At 46.5% G+C, this 27,780-nt stretch overlaps 1 protein-coding gene across 5 annotated transcripts in view; it reads left to right on the top strand.

Annotated features, from left to right (window-relative positions):
* LOC147110292 (sodium/myo-inositol cotransporter 2-like) overlaps positions 1–27,780 on the top strand; it is a 126,600-nt gene that overhangs the window by 91,023 nt on the left and 7,797 nt on the right. For all 5 annotated transcript variants that reach the window (XM_086000130.1, XM_086000131.1, XM_086000132.1 and 2 more), the window contains 4 exons: positions 800–950; positions 17,627–17,795; positions 23,955–24,170; positions 25,066–25,225. In XM_086000130.1, coding sequence (XP_085856256.1) covers positions 800–950; positions 17,627–17,795; positions 23,955–24,170; positions 25,066–25,225 — 696 coding nt within the window. The remainder of the gene's footprint in view (positions 1–799; positions 951–17,626; positions 17,796–23,954; positions 24,171–25,065; positions 25,226–27,780) is intronic.

The following is a 27,780-nucleotide window of genomic DNA, read 5'->3' as shown; positions in this document are numbered from 1 at the left end:
TGTTTATCTAAAAGGGGAGGAATTGTTGTGTATGTACCTTTAAGAGAATAACTGGTCTCAGACTGCAGTACTGGCAGTGACCACCCCTGTATAAAAGGCGCTAGAGAGCCTCTGTTGTTTAGATTCGTTGATGCCTTCCACCAGTAAAGATAGTTTTGTTTTCTCTCCTGCTAGTCCGTGTCTCAATCATTCACGGACTTAACAGTACCCATCCTCGTGGCCTCTCTGATTATATCTGCCAGTTAATGCCCAATTATAGGAATTTTATTTATGCTGTGGGCTGGTATCTACTAGAACTGGAGTGTGACTGCCCAAATTCATTTTGTGTAGAAACAGAAAATTCTAGAAATATACACATCAGTAAAGAGAAAAGACTGGTTTTGACATTTTCAGTATGTTTCCTTCATCATAGCTATAGGATGTTTACAGCTAGCAGGGAGAGGAGATTTTAGTCCTATCAATCGGGACTGGATTGAAGGCCAGAGTAGTGTGCTAAACCCACTGTATCTTCCAGCTTAGCTTCAGACATGGCGATATCTGATTATCTCATTTTCAGGAATCATCAGGGAATTGGCAGAGACCTTTCATTTTTATTTGTTCTGCCAGCAGCAGACCTTTGATGTGAGAGGCTGGTATTGATACGGGGAGAGGGCAACAACCCTTTGCTCCTGGGTCACTCATTTTAGAGGATTTATAACTATCCAATAAATCATCCCCTGAAACCCACTCACTGCTATGATGCAATTTTTAGCAGAAAGCGCAGTTTGACCCCATTCTTGTTCTCACTGTTCCACTGCAGGACTGCGAGGCCTGATGATGTCAGTAATGATCGCTGCCCTCATGTCCTCCCTCACTTCAATTTTCAACAGTGCGAGTACGATATTTACAATGGACGTCTGGCACCACATCCGACCTCACTGCTCCGAGTGGGAGCTCATGATTGTCGGCAGGTAAGAAAATACTGAGCTGGTTATTTTGGGTCAGTTCAAAATAAGAGGAAATACAACTGCCGCCTTTCTGGTGAAAAGTGTTACTATGGGAAAGGTACATTTGTTGTATTGTGTCTCTGGCCTGAAGTTTAAATGAGATTCCGACCCATTAGGATGTCAGTGCATACAAAGATATAAAGATTATCTACTTTGCAGGATCTTTGCTGTTTGCAAAAGGACATCCTTCATACATCAGCGGAGTTGAGCTGGATTATGCTCTGGGGAACCCAAGTGAAGAGATCACTTAACTGTAAAACACTTGCATTGGGTGGCATTGATCCACATGGTTTTCTGCTGTTGTGTGTTATAAGATTGCTGTACATTGCAGCATCAGCTTGTTTTTCATCAGTGTGAAATATATGAAAAGTGAAACTCTATCTTAAACACTCCCTGCAAGGGGACGGTTGGGTTGGATTATGATGCATGGATAAAGTTCTCTTTTGAAGAATCAAAAAACAGACATTTCTTCTTCATTAAGCATCTTCCACAGACCTCTGGAAAATGATCCGGTAGTACTCAGGACAAGAGGAGGGAAGTCCAAGTGGGCCACCAGTACAGATCAGCCACAGGTGCTATGTCGAAACAAGCGACACACTGATTTCAGCTACATTACTGTAGGAAGATGTCAGGTAGAGATCAGGCACTGCTGGCAGTGAGGAAGACAAAGCAAAGTTTTCACCACCCTGCTCCCGGGAATTACTGCGTGGCTGATCAGAATGGCATTGGAATCGCATTGAGTTTAAGCAGACTTTGCTAAGTGGCAGGAAAAGTCTTTTAAGTGCATTTACTGAATTTTAGTGAGTAAATAAGTGAATTATTTGAAGTAAGTTTTAATTTTTTTTTTTTTTTTTTTTTTTAGAGTAAATTAAGCTGTTGGAGAGTTGAAACCGGAAGTAGAATCCGGGTATAAAAAGGGGCGGGCTTAGAGCTGCAGGCTGAGTGCAATTGCATTGAGTTTAAGCAGACTTTGCTAAGTGGCAGAAAAAGTATTTTAAGTGCATTTACTGAATTTTATTGAGTAAATAAGTGAATTATTTCAAGTAAGTTTAATTTTTTTTTTTTTTTTTTTGAGTAAATTAAGCTGTTGGGGAGTTGAAACCAGAAGTAGAATCCGGGTATAAAAAGGGGCGGGCTTAGTGCGGTAGCGCTGAGTGCGGTCACATTGAGTGTAAGTAGAGTTTGGTAAGTGGCAGAGTTCAGGCAAGTGGGAGGTGAGGGGGTGCTTGTTGCTCTGTTTTGCTTCCCTCTCTCAGGCTAATCCAACACTGCGGACGTGGAGCAGTGAGACAATTCAACCGGATAGGTCCCCCAGACAGCTTCCACAAGGGAGGTTGGTGATCAACTGGTTGGTAGGTTCTCTTCTATACCTTTAAGCTGGTAAGTCCTATTAAATAGTGGTTTAATATTATCATCAATATCGGGGCAGAGGGTCGTCATAATTAATAATAAGAAATTTAGTTAATTACACAGATATGGGTGAACAGGTGATGTGTCACTGTTGTGAAATGTGGGAGCTGGTGGACCCCATTGAGGCTCACGGTGATTACATTTGCGATAAGTGTTTGCTGCTAGAGGAACTCAAGCTCCATGTTAAAGAGCTTGAGACCGAGCTTCAGACACTGCGACACATCAGGGAGGGGGAGAAGTTCCTGCACTCTATGTTTCAGGAGGTGGTCACACCTATGAAATTAATTACTGCAGATGTAGTCCGTGGTCAGGGACAGGACGGTGTGACTACGAGTGAGGAAGGTACAGGGATCCAGGATGTAGTGTTGAAGGAGCCGCAGCCCTTGCTCTTGTCAAGCAGGATTGAGGTTCTTACTCCCTGTGAGGGCAGGAGCGGGGACTGCAGGGAGGATAAGCAACCTGGCCACAGCACCGTGGTGCAGGGGGCCATTCAAGTGGAGGGAGTAAAAAGAAATGTTGTCGTGGTAGGGGATAGTATCATTAGGGGGATAGATAGGGTTCTCTGCAGTCAAGAGCGGGAGTCCCGAAGGCTGTGTTGCCTGCCCGGTGCCAGGGTTAAGGACATCTCTTCTGGGCTGCAAAGAAACTTGGAGTGGGAGGGGGAGGATCCAGTTGTCGTGGTCCATGTTGGTACAAACGACGTAGATAGGACAAAGAAGAAGGTTCTGTTAAAGGAGTATGAGCAGCTAGGGGTCAAATTAAAAAACAGAACCTCAAGGGTAATAATCTCTGGGTTATTACCTGCGCTACGAGCGAATTTGGCTAGGATAAATAAAATTAAAGAGTTAAATGCGTGGCTCAAAGACTGGTGTGGGAGAAATGGGTTTTGCTTCTTGGGACACTGGCACCAGTACTGGGACAGGAGGGAGCTGTTCCGTTGGGACGGACTCCACTTGGCCAGTGCTGGGACTAGAGTCCTGGCGAATCATATAACTAGGGCTGTAGAGAGGGCTTTAAACTAATTAGTGGGGGGGAGGTTTCTAGAGAGCAAATAACAGAAATGACAACGGAGAAGGTCATAGACTTAGGTAGCAGTGGGGAAATTAAAAAACAGAACGTGTCAGGAAGGGACAGAAGGTATGGAGTAAAAGGTAAAGTAGTAAAAGGGGAAAAAACAGAAACTAAGTGTCACAAAACATATTTGAAAGTTCTTTATCTGAATGCACGTAGCATTCGTAACAAAATGAATGAGTTAACGGCACAAATAACTACATATGGGTATGATCTTGTGGCCATTACAGAAACATGGCTGTAGGGTGACCATGACTGGGAATTAAACATACCAGGTTATTTAACAATCAGGAAGGACAGGCAGGAAGGGAGGGGAGGTGGGGTGGCTATGTTAATAAAGGAAGGAATCACTATAATACAGAGAAATGATATTGGGTCAAAGGAGCAGGATAGTGAAACAGTTTGGGTAGAGATAAGGAATAATAAGGGGAAAAAAACACTAGTGGGCATAGTCTATAGGCCTCCGAACAGTTGCAACTCTGTTGGACGGAGTATTAATCAGGAAATAGTTGAGGCTTGTAATAAGGGAACAGCTATAATTATGGGGGATTTTAACTATCATATTAACTGGACAAATCAAACTGGGCAGAGCAGCCTTGAGGATGAGTTCATTGAGTGTATTAGGGATGGGTTTCTTGAGCAGTATGTAACTGAACCGACCAGGGGGCAAGCAACCTTAGATTTGGTCCTGTGTAATGAGACAGGATTAATTAAAAATGTCCTGGTAAAGGATCCCCTTGGAATGAGTGACCATAACATGGTTGAATTCCATATTCAAGTAGAGGGTGAGAAGGTTGGATCTCAAACAAGCGTGCTGAGCTTGAATAAAGGAGACTATGAAGGTATGAGAGCGGAATTGATTAGAGTGGACTGGGAAAATAGATTAAAGGGTAAGACGGTACATGATCAGTGGTGTACATTTAAGGAGTTATTTTACAACTTCCAAAAAAAATATATTCCACTGAGGAAAAAAGGGTGTAAAAGAAAAGATAGCCATCCGTGGCTAAGTAAAGTAATTAAGGATAGTATCCGACTAAAAACAAGGGCATATAAGGTAGCCAAATCTAGTGGGAAGATAGAAGATTGGGAAGTCTTTAAAAGACAGCAAAAAATAACTAAAAGATTGATTAAGAAAGGGAAGATAGATTATGAAAGTAAATTAGCAAAAAATATAAAAACGGATAGCAAAAGTTTCTATAGTTATATAAAAAGAAAAAGGGTGGCTAAAGTAAATGTTGGTCCCTTAGAGGATGAGACTGGGAAATTAATGGTGGGAAACATGGAGATGGCAATAAAGCTGAACAAATATTTTGTATCAGTCTTTACGGTAGAGGACACTAAGAATATCCCAACACTGGACAAACAGGGGGCTCTAGGGGGAGAGGAGCTAAATACGATTAAAATCACTAAGGAAGTGGTACTTGGTAAAATAATGGGACTTAAGTCGGATAAATCCCCTGGACCTGATGGCTTACATCCTAGGGTCTTGAGGGAAGTGGCGGTAGGGATTGTGGATGCATTGGTAATAATTTTCCAAAACTCCCTGGACTCAGCAAAGGTCCCGGCAGATTGGAAAACTGCTAATGTAACACCCTTATTTAAAAAGGGTAGTAGGCAGAAGGCTGGAAACTATAGACCTGTTAGCCTAACATCTGTGGTTGGTAAAATGTTAGAGTCCATTATTAAGGAGACAGTAACGGGACATTTGGATAAACATAATTTAATAGGACAAACTCAGCATGGTTTCATGAAGGGGAAGTCATGTTTGACAAATTTGCTTGAGTTCTTTGAGGAAGTAACATACAGGGTGGATAAAGGAGAACCAGTGGACGTAGTGTATTTAGACTTCCAAAAGGCATTTGACAAGGTGCCACACAAAAGATTATTGCTCAAGATAAAAAATCACAGGATTGGGGGTAATATTCTGGCGTGGGTGGAGAATTGGCTCTCTAACAGAAAGCAGAGAGTTGGGATAAATGGTTCATTCTCAGACTGGCAATCAGTTACTAGTAGTGTTCCGCAGGGGTCAGTGCTGGGTCCCCAACTCTTTACAATCTATATTAACGATTTGGAGGAGGGGACCGAGTGTAACATATCAAAGTTTGCAGATGATACTAAGATGGGAGGGAAAGTAGTGAGTGAGGAGGACATAAAAAACCTGCAAAGTGACATAGACAGGCTAAGTAAGTGGGCAGAGATTTGGCAGATGGAATACAATACTGGAAAGTGTGAGGTTATACACTTTGGCAGGAAAAATCATAGAGCAAGTTATTATTCTTAATGGCAAGAAACTGGAAAGTACTGTAGTACAAAGGGATCTGGGGGTCCTGGTGCACGAAACTCAAAAAGTTAGTATGCAGGTGCAGCAAGTGATCAAGAAGGCCAATGGAATGTTGGCTTTTATTGCTAGGGGGATAGAATATAAAAACAGGGAGGTATTGCTGCAGTTATACAAGGTATTGGTGAGACCGCACTGGAATACTGCATACAGCTTTGGTGTCCATACTTAAGAAAAGACATACTTGCTCTCGAGTCAGTACAAAGAAGGTTCACTCAGTTAATCCCGGGGATGAGGGGGTGGTCATATGAGGAGAGGTTGAGTAGATTGGGACTCTACTCATTGGAGTTCAGAAGAATGAGAGGTGATCTTATTGAAACATATAAGATTGTGAAGGGGCTTGATCGGGTGGATGTGGTGAGGATGTTCCCAATGATGGGTGAAACTAGAACTAGGGGGCATAATCTTAAAATAAGGGGCTGCTCTTTCAAAACTGAGATGAGGAGAAACTTCTTCACTCAGAGGGTGGTAGGTTTGTGGAATTTGCTGCCCCAGAAAGCTGTGGAAGCTACATCATTAAATAAATTTAAAACAGAAATAGACAGTTTCCTAGAAGTAAAGGGAATTAAGGGTTACGGGGAGCGGGCAGGAAATTGGACATGAGTCTAGGTTCGGAATGGTCATGGCCCTGTGGGTAGTGGAGCGGGCCCAGGGGCCGTGTAGCCTGGTTCTGTTCCTACTTCTTGTGTTCTAATTCTGTGTTAGATTTCAGGAAATGGTTTTATTCCTGTTCCTGGCTGGGGTGGAGATCGCCTTTACAGAAGGTAAGTACTGTACAAAATATCGGGACAGAGTGATCTCCTGGAAGAGTTTCGATCGCCTAGATGGGTCGGAGAGGAATTTCCCAGATTTTTTCTCCCAAATTGGCCATTGGGTTTTTTATCTGGTTTTTCGCCTCTCCCGGGAGATCACATGGGTTCGGGTGGGATGGAGAGTGATAGAAGATTTGAGGTTAGGATCAGATCAGCCATGATCTTATTGAATGGTGGAGCAGGCTCGAGGGGCCGATTGGCCTACTCCTGCTCCTATTTCTTATGTTCTTATATGGAAGAATCATGGGAGCTGGATTCCTGCATTCGGAGTCAACTTTGATCGCAAGATAGCACCAAAAAGAACAATTACAATAACCATTCACTACCACAGGTCAGCACAACCCAGAGTAAAATAAGTCAAAAACATCCAGGAAAGTTCACTCATATACAGAATCAGCCTTATAATGTAGGGAGAGCGGAGGTGGGTGGGGGCCTTCCATCTCCCACAAACAAGAACAGGTCTGTGCAATGCTCCTGCATCAAAGCTGTGCAGTAGTAGAATCTATTTTGGCCTTTATTTGAATAATACTTAATCTGCTGTTGCCTGTGTATGTTCAGAATGAGCCTCTCTTAATTCACAGTCACAGTATCTTTTACAGAAAGCTGTCCCTTAAAGTTCAGTATGTTGTTCACCATGTCCAAACAGTGTGGAATCACAATAAATTTAATAGGATACTGAGTTAAACCATCAAATCAGATGAATTCAAATTTCTAGATATCTCACTGAAGCTTTATAGTCCCCTTGTCTGGCTGAGTCTGGAGTACTGTATACAGTTTAAATCATCTCAACATAACAACACATCCAGCTCTCGAGGCAGAGGAGAGCAAGAAGGCTGATCTACAATATCCGAGGGAAGACCTATTTGGAATGACTAGATAAGCTAGCGCTTTTCAGTCTCAAAAAGAGAGCTCTCAGGGGCTCTGTATAAAATAAGAGGATAGAGAAAGTAAACCTGAAACAGTACTTTGATATACGATGGCAGCAGGACAAAGGGGCGCGTGGCATCTTCAGGGTTGTGGAGAGCATATTTAGGACAGATGTTGGCGAATATTTTACACAGAGTGTGATCAAAACCTGAGTTGACAAGAAGGATGGTTGAAGCATTTAGCTTAGATGCTGTACTGGAAAGACAGGAGGACGGTATTCTGGAAGGACAAGTGTGAATGGGCTAAAAAGCCTTCATCTTCACCTATCTTACAATCTTCTGTCTCCGAAAAGGTCAGATAAGAAATAACGGATGATATGGTACTCAGCCATACATGGTCTTGTTCAAAAAAGGGGAGAAGGATAAACCTGGCAATTCCAGGCCAGTCAGTTTAACGTTGCTGGTGGGAAAGCTTTTAGAAACTAAGGGGGCGATTTTCCCACTGGAGGCGATATGTGGGTGGGTTTGAAACCCGCCTCCACTGATGGGAAAATCTCAATTTTTTGAAACCTATGATTGGCCACTTGATTTCAGAGGTGTGGGATGCCCTCGGTCAATTAGTGTTTTGGGACTGAAACCCGCCTCTGTTGACAGCAGTTTTCCAGTCTGATTTTATGGTTTCGAACTCCCTTGGCTCATTCCACAGGATTTCTGCCTATGCTGCACCACCTGCAACATCTTTTGAGAAACCACTATGTCCAATTCCAAGGCAAGGGCCTCCCCGAGGCTCTCGGATGAGGCGCTGTAAATGTTGTTTGTGGGGGTGACAGTCAGCTAGCAGGGAGGTGCTCTTCCACTCATCTGGGAGGAAGAGGCCTGCCAAAGAAACCTGTGTGGGTACAGCTGGCAAGGGATATAACCTCCAGATCTGTGTGCAGATTGGGAAAATGTTTCTGTGTATTGATGAAATGCCATCCCTGTTAGAAAGCATTAAAATGATTTGAAGCCAAAATGTTGGCGTTATGGCATCTGTTCTTTCGCCTTAGGCAGCTCCACATTGCGGGCTCCGCCACACTTGCGTTGTCAGGTTGGTTGCCTGAGTGAAAGGAGGCCAGAGAGCCATGTCCATTGTCAATGATGTCCTAGGATGTGCCAACTTGGGCAACCTATGCAAATCTGGCCAGGCTAAGTTCATCCCTTGCATCCCAGGCAGCCAGGTGCTCGCGTGCTGCCGCTGGTCGATACACCGGCGCTATGACCTCCTCCTGCTCCTCCTCCTCCAGATCCTCCTCCTCCTCCTCATCTGAGGAGGGCTGGAACTGAGCCGCTTGCTCATCAGAAAGCTGCAAGCTACGACGCTATGCGATGTTGCGCAGTGTACAGCAGACCATGATCATTCTGGAGACCCTGTATGGTGTATACTGCAGGGCTCCACCTGATTGGTCAAGGCATCGGAAGCGCATCTTCAACAACCCAATGGTTTGCTCTATGATGGACCTGGTTGAAGTGTGGCTGGCGTTGTAGCGCTCTTCAGCCTCGTTAGCTGGCCTCCTGATCGGCGTCATTAGCCACTTCTGCAGGGGGTAGCCTTTGTCACCAAGGAGCCATCCATTAAGTTGGTTTGGTGGATTGAAAAGCGGAGGAACACTAGAGTACCGCAGGATGAAAGAGTCATGGCAACTTCCACAGAACTTGGCGCAAACATGCAAGAACTCCTTCTTATGGCTACACACCAGCTGAATGTTGAGGGAGTGGAAGCCCTTTCGGTTGACAAAGATAGCTGGGTTGTGATGGGGCGCCCTAACATAGAAACATAGAAGTTAGGAGCAGGAGTAGGCCATTCGGCCCCTCAAGCCTGCTCCGCCATTTAATGAGATTATGGCTGATCATTCAAATTCAGTACCCTGTTCCTGCGTTCTCCCCGTATCTCTTGGTCCCTTTAGCCTTAAGAAATATATCCAACTCCTTCTTGAATATATTTAATGAATGAATTGGCCTCAACTGCCTTCTGTGGTAGAGAATTCCACAGGTTCACCACTCTCTGGGTGAAGAAATTCCTCCTCATTTCAGTCCTAAATGGCTTACCCCTTATCTTTAGACTGTGACCCCTGGTTCTGGACTCCCCTGCCATCAGGAACATCCTTCCTGCATCTAGTCTGGCTAGTCCTGTTAGAATTTTATAAGTTTCAATGAGATCCACTCTCATTCTTCTAAACTCTAACGAATATAAGCCTAATCGACCCAATCTCTCCTCATACGTCATTCCTGCCATCCCAGGTATCAGTCTGGCGAATCTTCGCTGCACTCCCTCCATGGCAAGAACATCCTTCCTCAGATAAGGCGACCAAAACTGCACACAATACTCAAGGTGCGGTCTCACCAAGGCCCTGTACAACTGCAGCAAGACATCCTTGCTCCTGTACTCGAATCCTCTCGCTATGAAGGCCAACATACCATTTGCCTTCTTAACTGCCTGCTGCACCTGCATGCTTACCTTCAGTGACTGGTGCACAAGGACACCCAGGTCTCGTTGCACTTCCCCTTTTCCCAATCTATTGCTGTTCAGATAATAATCTGCCTTCCTGTTTTTGTCGTCTGCAAACTTGGAGATATTACATCTAGTTCCCTTGTCTAGATCATTAATATATATTGTGAATAGCTGGGGTCCTAGCACCGATCCCTGTGGTACCCCACTAGTCACTGCCTGCCATTCGGAAAAAGACCCGTTTATTCCAACTCTTTGCTTCCTATCTGCCAACCAGTTCTCTATCCAAGTCAATACATTACCCCCAATCCCATGTGCTTTAACTTTGCATGCTAATCTCTTAGCGGGACCTTATCGAAAGCCTTCTGAAAGTCCAAATACACCACATCCACTGGTTCTCCCTTATCTATTCTACCAGTTACATCCTCAAAAAATTTCAGTAGATTTACCTTTTGTAAATCCATGTTGACTTTGTCCGATCCTGTCACTGTTTTCCAAGTGCTCTGCTATTACATCTTTTATAATGGACTCTAGCATTTTCCCCACTACCGATGTCAGGCTTACCAGTCTATAATTCCCCGTTTTCTCTCTACCACCTTTTTTAAATAGTGGGGTTACATTAGCTACCCTCCAATCCATGGGAACTGTTCCAGAGTCTATAGAATTTTGGAAGATGACCAGCAATGCATCTACTATTTTTAGGGCCACTTCCTTAAGTACCCTAGGATGTAGATTATCAGGCCCTGGGGATTTATCGGCCTTCAATCCCATCAATTTCCCTAACACCATTTCCCTACAAATACTGATTTCATTCAGTTCCTCCTTCTCATTAGACCCTATGTTCCCCGACATCTCTGGGAGGTTATTTGTGTCCTCCTTTGTGAAGACAGAACCAAAGTATGTATTTAAATGGTCTGCCATTTCTTTGTTCCCCATTATAAATTCCCCTGATTCTGACTGCAAGGGACCTACGCTTGACTTCACCAATCTTTTTTTCTTCACATATCTATAGAAGCTTTTACAGTCAGTTTTTATGTTCCCCGCGAGCTTACTCTCATACTCTATTATCCCCCCTCTTAATTAATCTTTTTGTCCTCCTTTGCTGAATCCTAAACTGCTCCCAATCCTCAGGTTTGCTGCTTTTTCTGGCCAATTTATATGTCCTCTCCTTGGATCTTATGCTATCCCTAATTTGCAGCACGGTGGCATAGTGGTTAGCACTGTTGCCTCACAGCGCCAGGGACCCAGGTTCGAATCCGGCCTCGGGTGACTGTCTGTGTGGAGTTTGCACATTCTCCCCGTGTTTGCGTGGGTTTCCTCCGGGTGCTCCGGTTTCCTCCCACAGTCCAAAGATGTGCGGGTTAGGATGATTGGCTATGATAAATTGACCCTTAGTGTTAGGGGGATTAAATACGTGGGGTTACGGGGATAGGGTGGATATGTGTTGGTGTAGGGGTTACGGGGATCGGGTGGGATATGTGTCGGTGCAGGCTCGATGGGCCGAAATGGCCTCTATCTGCATTGTGGGGTTTCTGTGATTTCCCTTGTTAGCCATGGTTGAGCCACCTTTTTTGTTTTATTTTTATGCCAGACAGGGATGAACAAATTCTTTAGTTCATCCATGCGATCTTTAAATGTTTGCCATTGCCTATCCACCGTCAACCCTTTAAGTAACGTTCTCCAATCTATCCTAGCCAACTCGCGCCTCATACCATCGCAGTTTCCTTTATTTAAATTCAGGACTCTAGTCTCTGAATCAATTACTTCACTCTCCATCTTAATGAAGAATTCTATCATATTATGATCGCTCCTCCCCAAGGGGCCTCGCACAACAAGATTGCTAATTAATCCTTTCTCATTACATAATACCCAGTGTAAAATGGCCTGATCTCTAGTTGGTTCCTCGACATATTGGTCCAGGAAACCATCCCGTATGCAATCTAGGAATTTCTCCTCCACAGTATTGTTACTAATTTGGTTAGCCCAATCTATATGTAGATTGAAGTAACCCATGTGTGCAGTCTATGGCGCCCTGCACCATTGGCATGCCTGCCATATTTGCAAATCCAACCGAACGGGCGGTTATACTTGCTTGATAGAGTCATAAGAGTTATACAGCACAGAAAGAGGCCCTTCGGCCCATCATGTCCGCGCCGGCCATCAAGCCCTGTCTATTCTAATCCCATTTTCCAGCATTTGGTCCGTAGCCTTGTATGCTATGGCGTTTCAAGTGCTCATCTAAATGCTTCTTGAATGTTATGAGGGTTCCTGCCTCTACCACCCTTTCAGGCAGTGAGTTCCAGATTCCAACCACCCTCTGGATGAAAAAGCTTTTCCTCAAATCCCCTCTAAACCTCCTGATCCTTACCTTGAAACTATGCCCCCTGGTTATTGACCCCTCTACTAAGGGGAAAAGTTCCTTTCTATCTACCCTATCTATGCCCCTCATAATTTTGTAAACCTCAATCAGGTCCCCCCTCAGCCTTCTTTGCTCGAAGGAAAACAACCCCAGCCTGTCCAGTCTCTCTTCATAGTTGAAACGCTCCAGCCCAGGTAACATCCTGGTGAATCTCCTCTGCACCCTCTCCAATGCAATCACATCCTTCGTATAGTGTGGCGACCAGAACTGCACACAGTATTCCAGCTGTGGCCTAACTAGCGTTTTGTACAGCTCCATCATAATCTCCCTGCTCTTATATTCTATGCCTCGGCTAATGAAGGTAAGTATCCCATATGCCTTTTTAACCACCTTATCTACCTGTCTTGCTGTCTTCAGGGATCTATATACATGCACACCAAGGTCCCTCTGATCCTCTGTCCTTCCTAGGGTCCTACCATTCATTGTGTATTCCCTTGCCTTGTTAGTCCTCCCAAAATGCATCACCTCACACTTTTCAGGGCTAAATTCCATTTGCCACTGTTCTGTCCATCTAACCAACCTGTCTCTATCCTCCTGTAGCCTGAGGCTTCCCTCCTCGTTATTTACCACTCCACCAATTTTCTGCGAACTTACTGATCATACCTCCTACATTCATATCTAAATCATGAATGTACACTACAAACAGCAAAGGACCCAGCACCGATCCCTGCGGTACACGACTGGACACAGGCTTCCAGTCACAAAAACAACCTTCGACCATCACCCTCTGCCTCCTGTCACTAAGCCAATTTTGGATCCAATGTGCCAAATTGCCCTGGATCTCATGGGCTCTTACCTTCTTGACCAGTCTCCCATGTGGGGCTTTGTCAAAAGCCTTACTGAAGTCCATGTAGACTACATCAACTGCACTACCCTCATCTAGTCACCCCCTCGAAAAATTCAATCAAATTGGTTAGACATGATCTCCCCCTGACAAAGCCATGCTGACTGTCCTTGATTAATCCTTGCCTCTCCAAGTGGAGGCTAATTCTGTCCCTCAGAATTTTTTCCAATAATTTCCCTACCACTGATGTTAGGCTCACTGGCCTGTAATTCCCTGGTTTATCCCTACTACCCTTCTGGAACAATGGTACTACGTTAGCTGTTCTCCAGTCCTCTGGCACCTCCCCTGTGGCCAGAGGTTCTGAAAATTTGTGTCAGAGCCCCTGCAATCTCCTCCCTTGCCTCACACAGCAGCCTGGGATACATCTCGTCTGGGCCTGGGGATTAACCACTTTTAAGCCCGCTAAAACCACTTGTACCTCCTCCCTCTCAATACTAATTTGTTCAACTATATCACAATCCCTGTGCTTGATTTCTATGCCTACATCGTCCTTCTCCATAATGAACACAGACGCAAAATATTCATTTAAAACCTCACCTACATCTTCCGGTTCTACACACAGATTGCCACTTTGGTCCCTAATGGGCCCTACTCTTTCCCTGGTTATCCTCTTGCCCTTAATATACTTATAAAACACCTTGGGATTTTCCTTTATTTTGCCCGCCAGTATTTTTTCATGAACTGGATGTAATTGTGGGCCTTAGCAAAAAGGGCATCGGTAACCTGGGTGATGCAACTGTTGGCGGCTGACTGGGAGATGCCGATGATGATGTCTGCTGATGATCCCTGGAAGGAGCCTGAGGCAAAAAAGTTGAGTGCGGTGGTGACTTTGACAGCCACCGGTAAGGGGTATCCACCCGTTCCTCTGGGCACCAGGTCTTGCTGCAGCATTGCGCAGATCTCTCGGACAACCCCTCGCAAAAGTCTCAGCCTCCTTTGGCACTGCTGCTCACTCATGTTGAGGTAGCTCATCCTTTGTCTGTAAACCCTCTGTCGGGGGTATCTCCTGCGGCGAGGTACCTCGATGCGCTGGTGCCTTCTGCCCTGTGCAGCATCAGGTGGCTGAGCAGGAGGTTGGGGCTCCTGCTGGTGTTGCTGCTGAGCTGCCTGAGCAAGAGGTTGGGGCTCCTGCTGCTGTTGCTGCCGAGCTGCCTGCTTCTGCTGCTGCCCTGGATGGTCCTCATCCTCATCTGAGGTCCATGCAGAAAGAAAATGAATGGTTCCCATGCTGCTTGTAGATGCCTCCTTTGGGGAAGCGCTCATTGCGAGCGGGTCTTCCAAGGAGGTCCCACAGTTGATTGATTCAAGCTGCAGCACCTCTGACTTCGGAAGGCCTTCTAACAGTGCTCAGAGACCTTTTAAAGCCAAGATCTGGCACCTGCAAGTAATCTTTGCTGCAATAAACGATCTCTCGTTAGACCTGCAGCAGTGAGGAGGCCACCCACGAGTCAACCCGCCAGGTTTACCTGGCGTGGTTCAGGAGGTGTGTGGAGCACGCCGAAATCATCGAAAAATCACAAGGGCTTCTCAAAATAGGCTTAGAGAGGCCCTTAACGTGCATTTAATGATCACAAGTATCGCTATGGCCAGCTGGAGGCGGGACCGTTTCCCGAACCTGCCCTCATTGAATCTGATTTTCCCGCCTTTCCCGCCTCCAAACCCGCCTCCTCCGATGGCAGAAAATTGCCCCCAAAAATCCAGGAGAAAATTAACAGTGACTTGGACAAGCATGGACTAATAAAGGAGACCCAGCATGGATTTGTTAAGGGCAAATTGTGTTTGAATAACTTGATTGAATTTTTTGATGAGGTAACACAGAGGGTGGATGAGGGCAGTGCAGTTGATGCTGTGCATATGGACTGTCAAAAGGCATTTGATGAAGTATCACATATTAGGCTTGTTCGCAAAATTGAAGCCCGGGATAAAAGGGACAGAGCAGAATGGATACAAAATTGGTTAAGGGATAGAAAACAGAGTTGTGGTGAATGGCTGTTTTTCGGACTTGAGGGAAGTGTACAGTGGAGTTCCCTAAGGTTCAGTACTAGGACCACTGCTGTTATTGATATACATTAAAGACTTGGGGGGAGAAATTCAGTATCGCCCCATTTGGGGCGCAATTATCGGCTGGGCGCAAAGATTAGTGCCTGGCGCTAATTATCGCCTCCGACTGCAAACTTGGCTTTTATCGCCCCTAGAGGTGATTGGAGCGCTAAATCAGGCGCTACACACCTGTCTTAAGGCGCTAATGCCGAAGAGCGAGGCGCTACCTCAGCGCTGCGAAGCTAATGTGATGCCAGTCAGCAATGGAACACAGACACACTGGCGCCGGCCAGTTCTTAAAGGGGAGGGTCGATCTTGCTCTCCATCCACATCCTGCTCATTGCAGCCTTGAATCTCGGCCTGGAGAGACCTGTACATCAAATCTGTTGGAAAGAACAATGGAGAGGCCCAGGGAAAGAGCTCAGAGTGCAGCCCCCACAGTCTCTTCTAAATCGATACAAGGAAGGGCAAATCAAAATGAACCTGCAAAGTGCTGCTCAGTACCCAAAACTCCTTCACACAGCGTTGAATCTCTCCAGAAGTCTCTCTCTCTCTCTCTCAGAATGCGTGGTGCAAAAATGTCACCAACAAAAAAAGGCAGGAAGCGGTCGCCTTCAAATAGCGCTCCCCCAGTCCCTTCCTGACTGCAAAACGCTCCCCTCAACCTGTCATTGCTAGTGGCAGGCGGTAAGGCACCACTCAATATCCGGTCCGGGGCGCTAGCAGGGCGTTGCGCACTCGACTGACGTCACGATCTGCCGGCGCAGGAGATCGTGGTGGTAGTGTTTAGCGCCGCCGCAAAATGTCTAGTTAATTTCGCGAGCGACGCAAACATCGCCGCGCCTGGGCGCTAGTTGCTTTGCGCCCCATTAGCGCCCTCTTAAGGCGCTAACGGGAGGCACAAACCAACTGAATTTTTCCCCCTTGGACTTGTGGGTACAGGACACAATTTCGAAACTTGTAGATGACACGAAACATGGAAGTGTAGTAAACAGTGAGGAAGATAGTAATAGACATTAAGAGGACATAGACAGGCTGGTGGAATGACTGGACAACATGGCAGATGAAATTCAATGCAGCAAAGTGTGAGGTGATACATTTTGGTAGGAAAAACGAGGAGAGAAAATACATGGTGAATGGTACAATTTTACAGGGGTGCAAGAAGAGAGAGACCTGGGTGTGTTTAGGCACAAATCTTTGAAGGTGGCAGGGCCGGTTAACAAAGCAGTTAATAAAGCAAATGGGATCCTGGGCTTTATAAATAGAGGCATAGACTGCAAAAACCAGGAAGTTAAACTAAACCTATATAAAGCACTAGTTCAGCCCCAGCTGCAGTATTGTGTCCGATTCGAAGCACCACACTTTAGGAAGGAGGTGAAGGCTTTGGAGAGGGTGCAGAAGAGATTTACTAGAATAGTTCCAGGGATGAGGGATTACAGTTCCGTGGACAGATTGGAGAAGCTGAGGTTGTTCTCCTTAGAGCAGAGAAGGTTAAGAGGAGATTTGATCGAGATGTTTAAAATCATGATGGGTTTAGAGAGAGTCAATAAAGAGAAGCTGTTTCCAGTGGCTGAAGGGTCGATAACCAGAGAGCACAGATTTAAGGTGATTGGCAAAAGAACCAGAGACGACAGGAGGAAAAACTTTTTGATGCAACGAGTGGTTAGGATTTGGAATGCGCTGCCAGATAGGGTGGTGGATACAGATTCAATAGTCGCCTTCAAAAGGGAATTGGATAAATACTTGAAGGAGATAAAAATGCAGAAATATAGGAAAGGAGCGGGGGAGTGGGACTAACTGGATTGCTCTTTGAAAGAGCCGGCGCAGACTCGATGGGCCGAATGGCCTCCTTCTGTGCTGTGCTATTCTATGATTCTATGAGTGGGAATGTCCTAGATTTGCTCCCTAGACTGCATGGGGTGGCAGACAATATGCTACAAATGAAGTGGTCTAAGGATGGGGGATTCCTACACATCGTTGTCATCCAGTGAGTCCTGCTGGAATGTCTGCGTGTGAATGTTGAGTGAGGACAAAATCAGGCTTGGCTGTGTAGCACTCCACACCGAATAACCTGTTGACACTCATTACCTGGCTCACACATAAAGAATGGTCACTTGAGTAAGGTATTGCAGGAGCTATAACCCAAAAAGAGTCAGCGCGCTGATGGATAACAAATTCAGTAGAGGCGAGGCTTCTGTGTAGTTGCTGAATGTGATTGTCCATTTTGCTGCAGGGGGTTTGTGCTGTTGTTAGATAGGAAATTACAGAGTGCAGCTGTGTCTTGATGCAGTTAGCATTGAGTGGAGGTGAGGCTTCGGTGCACAGTTGCTAAATCTGCTTTTCCCTGTGTTGCAGGGTGTTTGTGCTGATCCTGGTGGTGGTGTCTGTTTTGTGGATTCCTCTGGTGCAAATGAGCCAAGGTGGCCAGCTCTTCATGTACATCCAGTCCATCACCTCCTACCTGACACCACCAATTGCAGTGGTCTTCGTAACTGGCTGCTTTTGGAAACGAACTAATGAGAAGGTGAGTAACTTCTTTTAAGATTTGTTTTGCAGCCTTCCCGGTGGCTAAATTAGTAAAATCAGCATGGAGCTGAATCAACCAGACTCGTATGTCCCAGGTTCGATTTCTGGTCTGTTGTGAGTTAGCTGATCTCAGAAAGGGCCGCGGGGGGGTCAACTCAAATACCTGTGACCCCTGTGACTTTCCCATTGTGACTAACCATGGGAGAGACCAATCTGACAACATGCACCAAGACCTGCTCAAGTTGATTCTTTTTCATACATTTAATTTCATTTTTATATTCTGGGTTTTTATTTTCAGTTCTGTAGTTAGATTTATTTTATACATTTAAAAAATTTGCGCTCAGATTATCATGTACCGTGAATTCGTATCTTTGCTGTAATAGTGAGCACCATAGAGGGAGTTCCAGTTATTCCCACAAGGGGGCATCTTCAGAACCTGTACGACCATCAGACTATGGAAGAACCGATCTCGGTGGCTGAAAAAAAGAGAACTCTTATTTCTCCTTCTGACTATTCCTTGGAGAGGGTGCAGAGGAGATTTACTAGAACGGTACCAGGGATGCTGGACTTCAGTTACATGGAGAGACTGGAGAAGCTGGGATTGTTCTCCTTATAACACAGAAGGTTAAGGGGAGATTTAATGGAGGTGTTCAAAATATTGAAGTGTTATGTTAGAGCAGATGGGGAGAAATTGTTTCCAGTGGCAGGAGGGTTGATAACCAGAGGACACAGATTTAAGATAATTGGCAAAAGAACCAGCGGGAGATGAGAATTGTACTTTACACAGCGAGTTGTTATGATCTGGGATGCAGTGCCTGAATGTGTGGTGAAAGCAGATTCAGTAGTAAAAGGGAATTGGATATATACTTGAAAAAGAAAAATTTGCAGGGCTATGGGGAAAGAACAGGGGCGTGGGACTAATTGGAGAGCTCTTTCAAAGGTCCAGCACAGGCACAATGGGCTGAACGGCCTCCTTCTGTGCTGTACGATTCTATGTAGACATAGAGGTTGGCATAAACGTTACTCTTTAGAGCCTCAACCAAAGATGGCATTCAAAATTGTCAGCTTCAATATGGAGCGATTCTCTGCAGAGAAGAACGTTCTATCTGGCAGTAGACATTATGGCCCCGATATTTACAAGATGGTGGGGAGGGATCGGGGTGGGGAGGGATCGGGGTGGGGGGGGATCGGGGTGGGGAGGGATCGGGGTGGGGGGGTGGGAGGGATCGGGGTGGGGGGGTGGGAGGGTGCGGTTAGGGACTGGTAGCAGCCGGGAAACCCAGAAATGCGGGGAATGCAGAGGTCCTGCCGAATTTAACAGCAGGACCTCATTTGAATTTTTTTCTCCTTTTCCCGGCCAGCAGCTGGCTAGGTTGAGAGGTTGGCTGGCTGTCGGGCGGGAAGGGCTTCAGCATAAGGCTGCAGCCGGGGACCGGAGAGGAGGGAGGGACAAAGAGACCGCAGTGGTGGGGGTTGGGGAGGGAGGAGGAGAGATTGTGGTGGGGAGATGGCGGGGGGGGGGGAAGAGATGGAGATGAGATTGTGGGAACGTGGGTGGATGAGTTTGTGGGATCGTGGGGGGGGGTGGTGGCGAGAGAGATTGCTGGGGGAGGAGATCATGGGGGGAGGGGACGTGGTCAGCCTAGAGATTTCGGGGGGCGGATTGCGGGGAGGGGGGCTATTCGCAGCAGGTTAGCTTAAGCAGCCGGGTGGGAAGTACTTCTGCATAAAAAGGTGTTTCCACATGTCGCCTCTGGTTCTTTTGCCAATCACCTTAAATCTGTGCCCTCTGGTTATTGACCCTTCAGCCATTGGAAACAGTTTCTCTTTATTTACTTTATCGAAACCCTTCATGATTTTAAACATCTCTATCAAATCTCCTCTTGGCCTTCTCTGCTCTAAGGAGAACAACTCAAGCTTCTCCAGGCTCTCCATGTAACTGTATTCCCTCATCCCTGGAATCATTCTAGTAAATCTCTTCTCTACCCTCTCCAAAGCCTTCACATCCTTCCTCAAGTGTGTTGCCCAGAATAGGACTCAATACTGCAGCTGGGGCTGAACTAGTATCTTATAAAGGTTTAGTATAACGTCCTGGTTTTTGTACTCTCTGCCTCTATTTATAAAGCCTAGGATCCCATGTGCTTTATTAACTGCTTTGTTAACCGGTCCTGCACAAACACCCCCAGCTCTCCCGCTTCTTGCACCCCCTTTAAATTTGTACCATTTAGCTTGTATTGTCTCTCCTCTCATCTGTGCCCCAATAGCAAAAAGGCACGGGCTATCATTCGCAAGCTGAAACCCGACGGATAACAAGCAAAGTGCATCACCACGGTCTCTCCCAACCAAGGCACACATCAGCTCTTTCTAACTGGCAAACCAGCTGAGAAAGCACAGCGCAAAACCAAACAAGTAAAGCAGGAACTCCATTTACTCCTCAGACACAGCAACATTCACAATGAGCAGCTCAATATTGAGGAGCTAAAAATAGCCATGAAAACCCTGAAATGTGGAAAGGCAGCTGGGCTCGGTGTACCTAATGAACTACTACTACAACAGCAACTTGCCTTTATACAGCGCCTTTAACGTAGTAAAACTTCTGAAGGCGCTTCACAGGAGCGATTATCAAACAAAATCTGACATTGAGCCACATAAGGAGGTATGAGGACAGGTGATCAAAAGCTGGGTCAAAGATGTAGGTTTAAAGGAACGTATTAAAGGAGGAGAAAGAGGAAGAGAGGCAGAGAGGTTTAGGGAGGGAATTCCAGAGCTTAGGGCCTTGGCAGCTGAAGGCACGGCTGCCAATAGTGGAGCGATTAAAATCGGGGCTGCGCAAGAGGCCAGAATTGGAGGAGCGCAGAGATCTCGTAGGGTAATAGCAACACTTCATGAAGAGAGCACAGAAATAATTACTTGAGCTTTTCAACTCTTGCATGGTGACAACACAGAAACCCAGGATGGAGACAAGTCAAGGTGGTTGCCACATAAAGACCTCACTTGGGGTCACATTAGACCAAACACTGGCATTCAAAGAGTATATCAAGAACCTGAACTCCAGGAACTGTGTACTCCAGAAACTGGCCAACACAAAATGGGGAGTTGACCCCAAAACACTCTTGAGTAAGCAGCCTCGCCCTGTGTTACTCAGTTGTGGAGTACTGTGCCCCAGTATAGTCAGGCTCGAGCCACGCACACAACATGGATACTGAACTCAATCAATCCTGTACAATCACAGTAAGTTTGAAACTGAATCTGACCGTCTCTATACTGCTTTGTGGGGAGTGCACCACCATCAGTGAGACAGCATGCATTCAGTAAAATGGAGAGGAAAACTGATGTATAATCCTAGACACCCACTGAATGGACACAATATACCACCAAAGAGAATGAAGTCCAGAAAGAGCTTTGCCTCTGAAAATCCCCTACCCTAAAAATACCACTGCAGAAGGCTACAGACTAACAAAATTGTGGGAAATGCTGATGATCTTGGAGAACTTTGGTTTCTTCAGAACAACTCCTTCCAAACACTGAACTTGAACGAAAACACTGATGTACCCTAAATCGAGCGAGAGCTGGGATGGAAAAGACTGGTGACAATATGCACAAGTGGCAATTTGAGAAATGACTCCAGATGTGAATGTGGAGAGCTTAGGAAAATACTTGAGCACTGCCTGATGCAGCTGCCCCTGTCAACACCCTGCACTCCTGAGGAACATTCAAGATAAATGACATCAGATCCTGGCTGCAATTTTGGAGTGACAAGCTATGATGTTGAGCAACAGCAGCAGTAAGGTTGTTATAATTGGCCTCAGTACCCCTTAGGGAAGGGTAAATCAGTCAGGGTTGTGCTCCTAATCTCTATATTTAGTTATCCCTGCTTGAAACAATATTTATGCATGTCAGATGACAACAGGTTGGTCTTACCGGTGATGCCTTCTATAGTCAAAAAGCTGACACTTCCTCTTTAGACTCCAATATGAAAAATGGTCATTTGAATGAAGCGTTGAATGCTGATTATTGTATGTGGAACCTTTACATCAAATTGATCAGCACCTTCAGCAGTGGAGAAAATTGATTGAAAAAATGATTTCAAAGTCAGTTTAACAATTCTCCCAATAAGGTGGGATGGTGCCTATGAACAACAGTTCACAACTTCACCCTTAGCGTTATTATTCGCGGGGGTCCCTATCTTAGCCCTGCCAGAATGGAAGCCCAGTATCTCCCTGCAAGGATGGAGAGACCCCTAGAGGGAGAGGGTCACTGCTGGGTGCTCTCACATTCTCCCTTGTGGTCATCACATGAGGAAGAGCGTCTGAGGAGGCTGTCTGCTTGCATTCCCAATTGGGAAATGGTACTAATGTAGAGAATCTCAAAGAAACCATGAGTATTAATCATGAAGCACAAAGGAACCCGCATGGGTCCTAGCTATGTCTGCCTTTTCATGGGATATGTGGAACACTCTTTGTTCCAGTCCTACTCAGGTCCCCTCCCTCACCTCTTTTTCCGGTACATTGATGACTGTATTGGTGCCGTTTCCTGCTCTCGCCTTGAACTAGATAATTTCATTCACTTTGCTTCCAATTTCCACCCTTCCCTCACCTTCACATGGTCCATCTCCGACTCTTCCCTTCCCTTCCTCGACTTCTCCATATCCATCTCTGGGGATAGGTTATTGACAAACATTCACTACAAGCCCACTGACTCCCACAGCTACCTGGACTACACTTCCTCCCACCCCGCCTCCTGTAAGGACTCTATTCCATTCTTCCAGTTTCTCCGTCTCCGTCGCATCTGCTCCAACGATGCCACCTTCCATACCAGTGCTTCTGACACGTCTTCCTTTTTCCTCAACCGAGGATTCCCCTCCACAGTGGTTGACATGGCCCTTAACAGTGTCCGTTCTATCGTCCGCACTTCTGCCCTCACCCCTGCCCCTCCCTCCCAGAACCACGATAGAGTTCCCCTTGTCTTCACCTTTCACCCCACCAGCCTCCACATTCAACGTATCATCCTCCACCATTTCCGCCACCTCCAGGGTGATCCCACCACCTAACGCATCTTCCCCTCACATCCCCTTTCAGCATTCCGCAGGGACCGCTCGCTCTGCGACACCCTAGTCCACTCCTCTATCACCCCTTCCCCTTCGCCCGGCAGCTTCCCGTGCAATCGCAGGAGATGCAACACATGATATTATACCTCCCCCCTTCCCACTGTCCAGGGCCCCAATCACCCCTTCCAGGTGAAACAGCGATTTACTTGTACTTCTTGCAATCTAGTATACTGTATTCGCTGCTCACGATGTGGTCTCCTCTACATTGGGGAGACCAAACGCAGATTGGGTGACCGTTTTGCAGAACACCTCCGTTCAGTCCGTAAGGGGGACCCCGAGCTCCCGGTGGCCTGTCACTTTAATTCACTGCTCCACTCCCACTCAGACCTCACCGTCCTCGGCCTCTTGCATTGTTCCACGGAAGCTCAGCGTAAGCTCGAGGAACAGCACCTCATCTTTCGATTAGGCACTTTACAGCCTTCCGGACTCAACATAGAGTTCAACAATTTCAGATCATAACCTCGGCCCCTATCATAAATATATTTTTTATCCACACTTCTTGCCTGTGTCTTTTTTTCTTCTCTCCCACATGGTAGCTGTCTTTCATTCTGCCAGCGCAATTTACACTTCATCTAGAGCCATGCTTTGTTTTTTAACCTGTCCCATTACCATCTCCTCTCGCCTTGAATATCTCTTAATGTCTCTTGACCTCTTTCACCTTCCATCCTATCACAGACCTTCCTCTTTGTTCTTTCATCCCCTCCCCCCTTTCCAGCCTCTTCACTTGCTTAAAAATCTGTTCCATTTCCTGCTTTTTTCCAGTTCTGACGAAAAGCCATCGACCTGAAACGTTAGCTCTGTTTCTCTCTCCACAGATGCTGCCTGACCTGCTGAGTTTCTCCAGCATTTTCTGTTTTTATTTCATCTTTCTGTCCCAGCTGTACTGTGCAACTGCTCAACGTCTTAGCATTAGCACCGACTCAACCTGGTTGAGCTCAGTTCCCCGAGTTCCTGGCCATTTTAAACTTCCTGTAATAGTTCACATGTGAATATCTCATTAAATATTTACTGAACAAAGGCACTAACATATGACTCTGTTTGTGTGCGCAGGCTGCATTCTGGGGCCTTGCTGCAGGGATTTTGATTGGCTGTATTCGAATGATTTTGGATTTCATCTTCATCCCACCAGCATGTGGCCATCCTGACAAGCGGCCAGGGGTTGTCAGCAGAATTCATTTCCTGTACTTTTCTCTCATCCTCTGTTTCATTACGCTGGTTTTGGTGGTGACCATCAGTCTCCTCACTAAACCTCCAGCACCAGAACAGGTGAGTGATTGAAAGACGAGTTGCCGAGCTGCTCTCTAACTTTAATTACATACATAGAATTACATCGGATATACGGCACAGACACAGGCCATTCAGCCTAACCAGTCCTTGCCGGCTTTTATGCTCCACTTGAGCCTCCTCCCGTCTTTCCTCATCTAACTCTATCAGCATAACCCTCGATTTCCTTCTCCCTCATAGGCTTATCCAGCTTCCCCTTAAATGTATCTATACTATTCACTTCAACCACTCCCTGTGGTAGCGAGCTCCACATTCTCACCACTCTCTAGGTAAAAAAGTTTCTTCTGAATTCCATATTGGATTTCTTGGTGACTATCTTAATGGTTCCAGTCACTTCATAAAATACTATTTTTAAGAATAGTGTCTACAGGACCTGTGGCAGGGCTGTCCCCTGTTGCCAAGTCTAAAACCAAACTGGTGTGGGAGGAAGGGGATCTTGGTTTGAGTTTTGATAGTTATATTACTGTTGATGAAAGTTTTTTGAAAAGCTCAATAATGAATAACCACTTCACAATCATGATATAGGAGTAAGTAAATAGAATCATAGAATAATAGAATAGTACAGCACAGAAAGGAGGCCATTCGGCCCATCGAGTCTGTGCCAGCTCTTTCGAAGAGCAATCCAGTTAGTCATTCTATGGTTGTGGGAGGGCCTAAGTCAAGAATTGTGCATTTGTGGATCCAGAAATTTATGACGGGACTGATTGTTTGGGTGTCACGCTGATGATGTCATGGGGACTTCCCGCCCACCCCACACACCCAATTCATGCCATCCGTTAAAATTGGGGCTGTACTATCCATTTCAAACACTTTACCTTCAGCCAGTTCTGTTTTCTACTGATGCATGATGTTATATCTCATTCTTCCTCTTTACCAGCTCAGTCGGTTGACCTGGTACACACGTCATGACAAACCGCAAGCACACCATGTGGACAAATCTGTTGTAGTGGTTGAAGAAACAAATAAGGCACCAGAAGAGTCCACAGCAATGAAATCCAAAACTGGGGAAGCCTCTGCCACCATCACCAGCGATGCAGGTAGGCAATCCTACTGTGTTCACTTCACTGCACGGCACACAATACATCAAGATTAGAACAATAACCTCATCGCCAGCACGAGTGGAATGATACTCCCACTGATTTGAGTATAATTAGAGTTTCAGCCCCTCCCATATTTACTTATCAGAGAACGCGGCAAAATTGGGATCATTGGGGCCTTTTTTTTTTTTTTAGGGCTACAAGTGCCCCATGAGCTCCAAAATGGCATCCGCGGCGCGTGCACACTTGAGGCGCGAATTGCGCCAGACGCTATATTGGAAGTATGCAGAGCAGGCAGATCATGATGTGCACGCTGATTTGACACCAGTGGGCCCATTTTGGAGCTCAACACTCCAGCTAACGCCCTCTCTTAACCTCGCACACCTGAACACGCGTTCAGCAGCAGGAAGGAACCCCCACTATTTACAGGTCAGTTGCTGGTTGATTTCTTCTGGCTGTTGCTCCGATTCTACAAGTGTTTGGTGCTTTCTATAGTTGTATCAAGTTGCAAAAGTCCACAGGGACTGGTGTGGCAGGTGCTGAAGGACTTTTTGCTGACTTCAAGGCTTCTGCAAAAAGCACTTGCTGCCAGAAATGTGTGCACTAGTAGACATTCTCCTTGGAATACAGCCTGACTTGGAGAATGAACAGAGGCCACGCAGAACAGGACAAGCTGCTGGAAGAGGGAGGAGGAGGCGGGGGAGAAGGGCTCTCAGCAGGAGGCAATATTCGCCCAGGGTGTTCAGGGAGCAATGCTCCTCCCTGAACCTCAGCGAGAACTGAAGCACAGTGCGGGGGGGGGCCCCGGTTTTAACTCCACAACGTGCGTGTGACGTAATGGGCGGGTTCCCTGCCTGGAAGTCAGCTTGATTGACAGGCTGGCTTCCAGTTGGGAGGGGAACACAGGCTGGACACCACAGCAATAGGTAAGTGCTGGGTCTAGGTGTGATGGGGAAGGGTGGTTCAAAGCCCAGGGGGAGTCCAAGCACGTGGGAGGGGCAAGCCCGGGGGGGGGGGTGTCCGATCCCTGATCCGGGGGTGATGTAGGCTGCTGGTGGGGCAGCTTAGGGGGCCGGGAGGAAGCACTCCTGCTCCTCCAGACCCACAAAAATTGCTCTCCGAGGCTGTGGCCTCCTCTTGGAGCTGCCGGGAATCCTGCCGCCTGCAGTTAAACCTGCAAAACCTGGCAGCGGGTTGGCTGCACACCCGCATCCCGCCTGAGTAAAAGGTGAAAGTGGGCGGGCTAGGCTCCAATTTTCACTTCCCCCCGCACCACCCCGCCTCCAACCCATCCGTTTTTTCCCGTGAAAATGCTCCCCAACGTGTGAGATGTCTGTGCTTCAATAAGGACGTCCTCACTGAAATCTGTCATCTGCTGCAGCCACAACTGCAACCTCAGAGCAGGGCAAGGACCACATTGCCAGCGGTGAAGGTGACCGTGGCGATGAACTTTTATGTGACTGGCTCTTTCCACGCTGGAGCTGGAGATATTTGCAAACTCTCACAGTTTGCCGTCCACTGTTACTTAAGGGAGGTCACTGAGGCTCTCTATTCAAAGAAAGAAAGACTTGCATTTCTATAGCGTCTTTCACGACCACCGGACGTCCCAAAGCACTTTACAGCCAATGAAGTACTTTTGAAGTGGAGTCACTGTTGTAATGTGGGAAACGCGGCAGCCAATTTGTGCACAGCAAGCTCCCACAAACAGCAATGTGATAATGACCCGATAATCTGTTTTTGTTATGTTGGTTGAGGGAGAAATATTGGCCAGGACACCGGGGAGAACTCCCCTACTCTTCTTTGAACAGTGCCATGGGATCGTTTACATCCACCTGAGAGGGCAGACGGGGCCTCAGTTTAATGTCTCATCCGAAAGAGAGCTGACTAAATTTCATTCTCTCTTGCCAGAGACAAGAAGGCGGAGCAAGAACACGGCTTTGCTAGGCTTGCAGTTTCCCCATGGTGCAAGGTGCCATTGACTGTACGCACATTGCTTTGCTGGTGCCGCATGTCATCTCTGTCATATACCGAAACTGAAAGGGATTCCACTCCCTCAACATGCAGCTGGTATGCAACCACAGACAGTGAATCATGCAGGTCAATGCCCGGTATCCTGGCAGCAGTCATCATGCCTTCATTCTGCAACAGTCTGCTGTGCCATATGTATTTGAGCCACCACGGCAAACCAAAGGGTGGCTACTGGGCGACAAGGGTTATCCACTGATGACATGGCTCATGACTCCGGTGTGTAACTCATGCACACGTGTGCAGCGTGCATACAATGAAAGCCATGCTGCTGCACAAAATGTGATCGTGCAGACCATTGACGTGTTGAAACAACGCTTCTGTTGCTTGGACCTCTCTGGAGGAGCTCTGCAGTACTCGCCGAGTGGGTGTCAAGATTTGTGGTGGTCTGCTGCATGCTGCACAACCTCGCCATCATAAGGGTATACAGCCCTTGCTACCAGCTATCTGGCGAGCAGCTGAGGAGGGTGTGGGAGGAGATGGTGGAGGAGGGAGGGGAGGAGGAGGAGGAGGAGACTTAGATAACCTTG

This window comes from Somniosus microcephalus, chromosome 11 (genome assembly GCF_052327205.1).
Source record: "Somniosus microcephalus isolate GS21.2 chromosome 11, FLI_Smic_1.0, whole genome shotgun sequence".
NCBI classification, from domain to species: Eukaryota; Metazoa; Chordata; class Chondrichthyes; order Squaliformes; family Somniosidae; genus Somniosus; species Somniosus microcephalus.
This window is presented reverse-complemented; position numbering and strand designations above follow the sequence as displayed.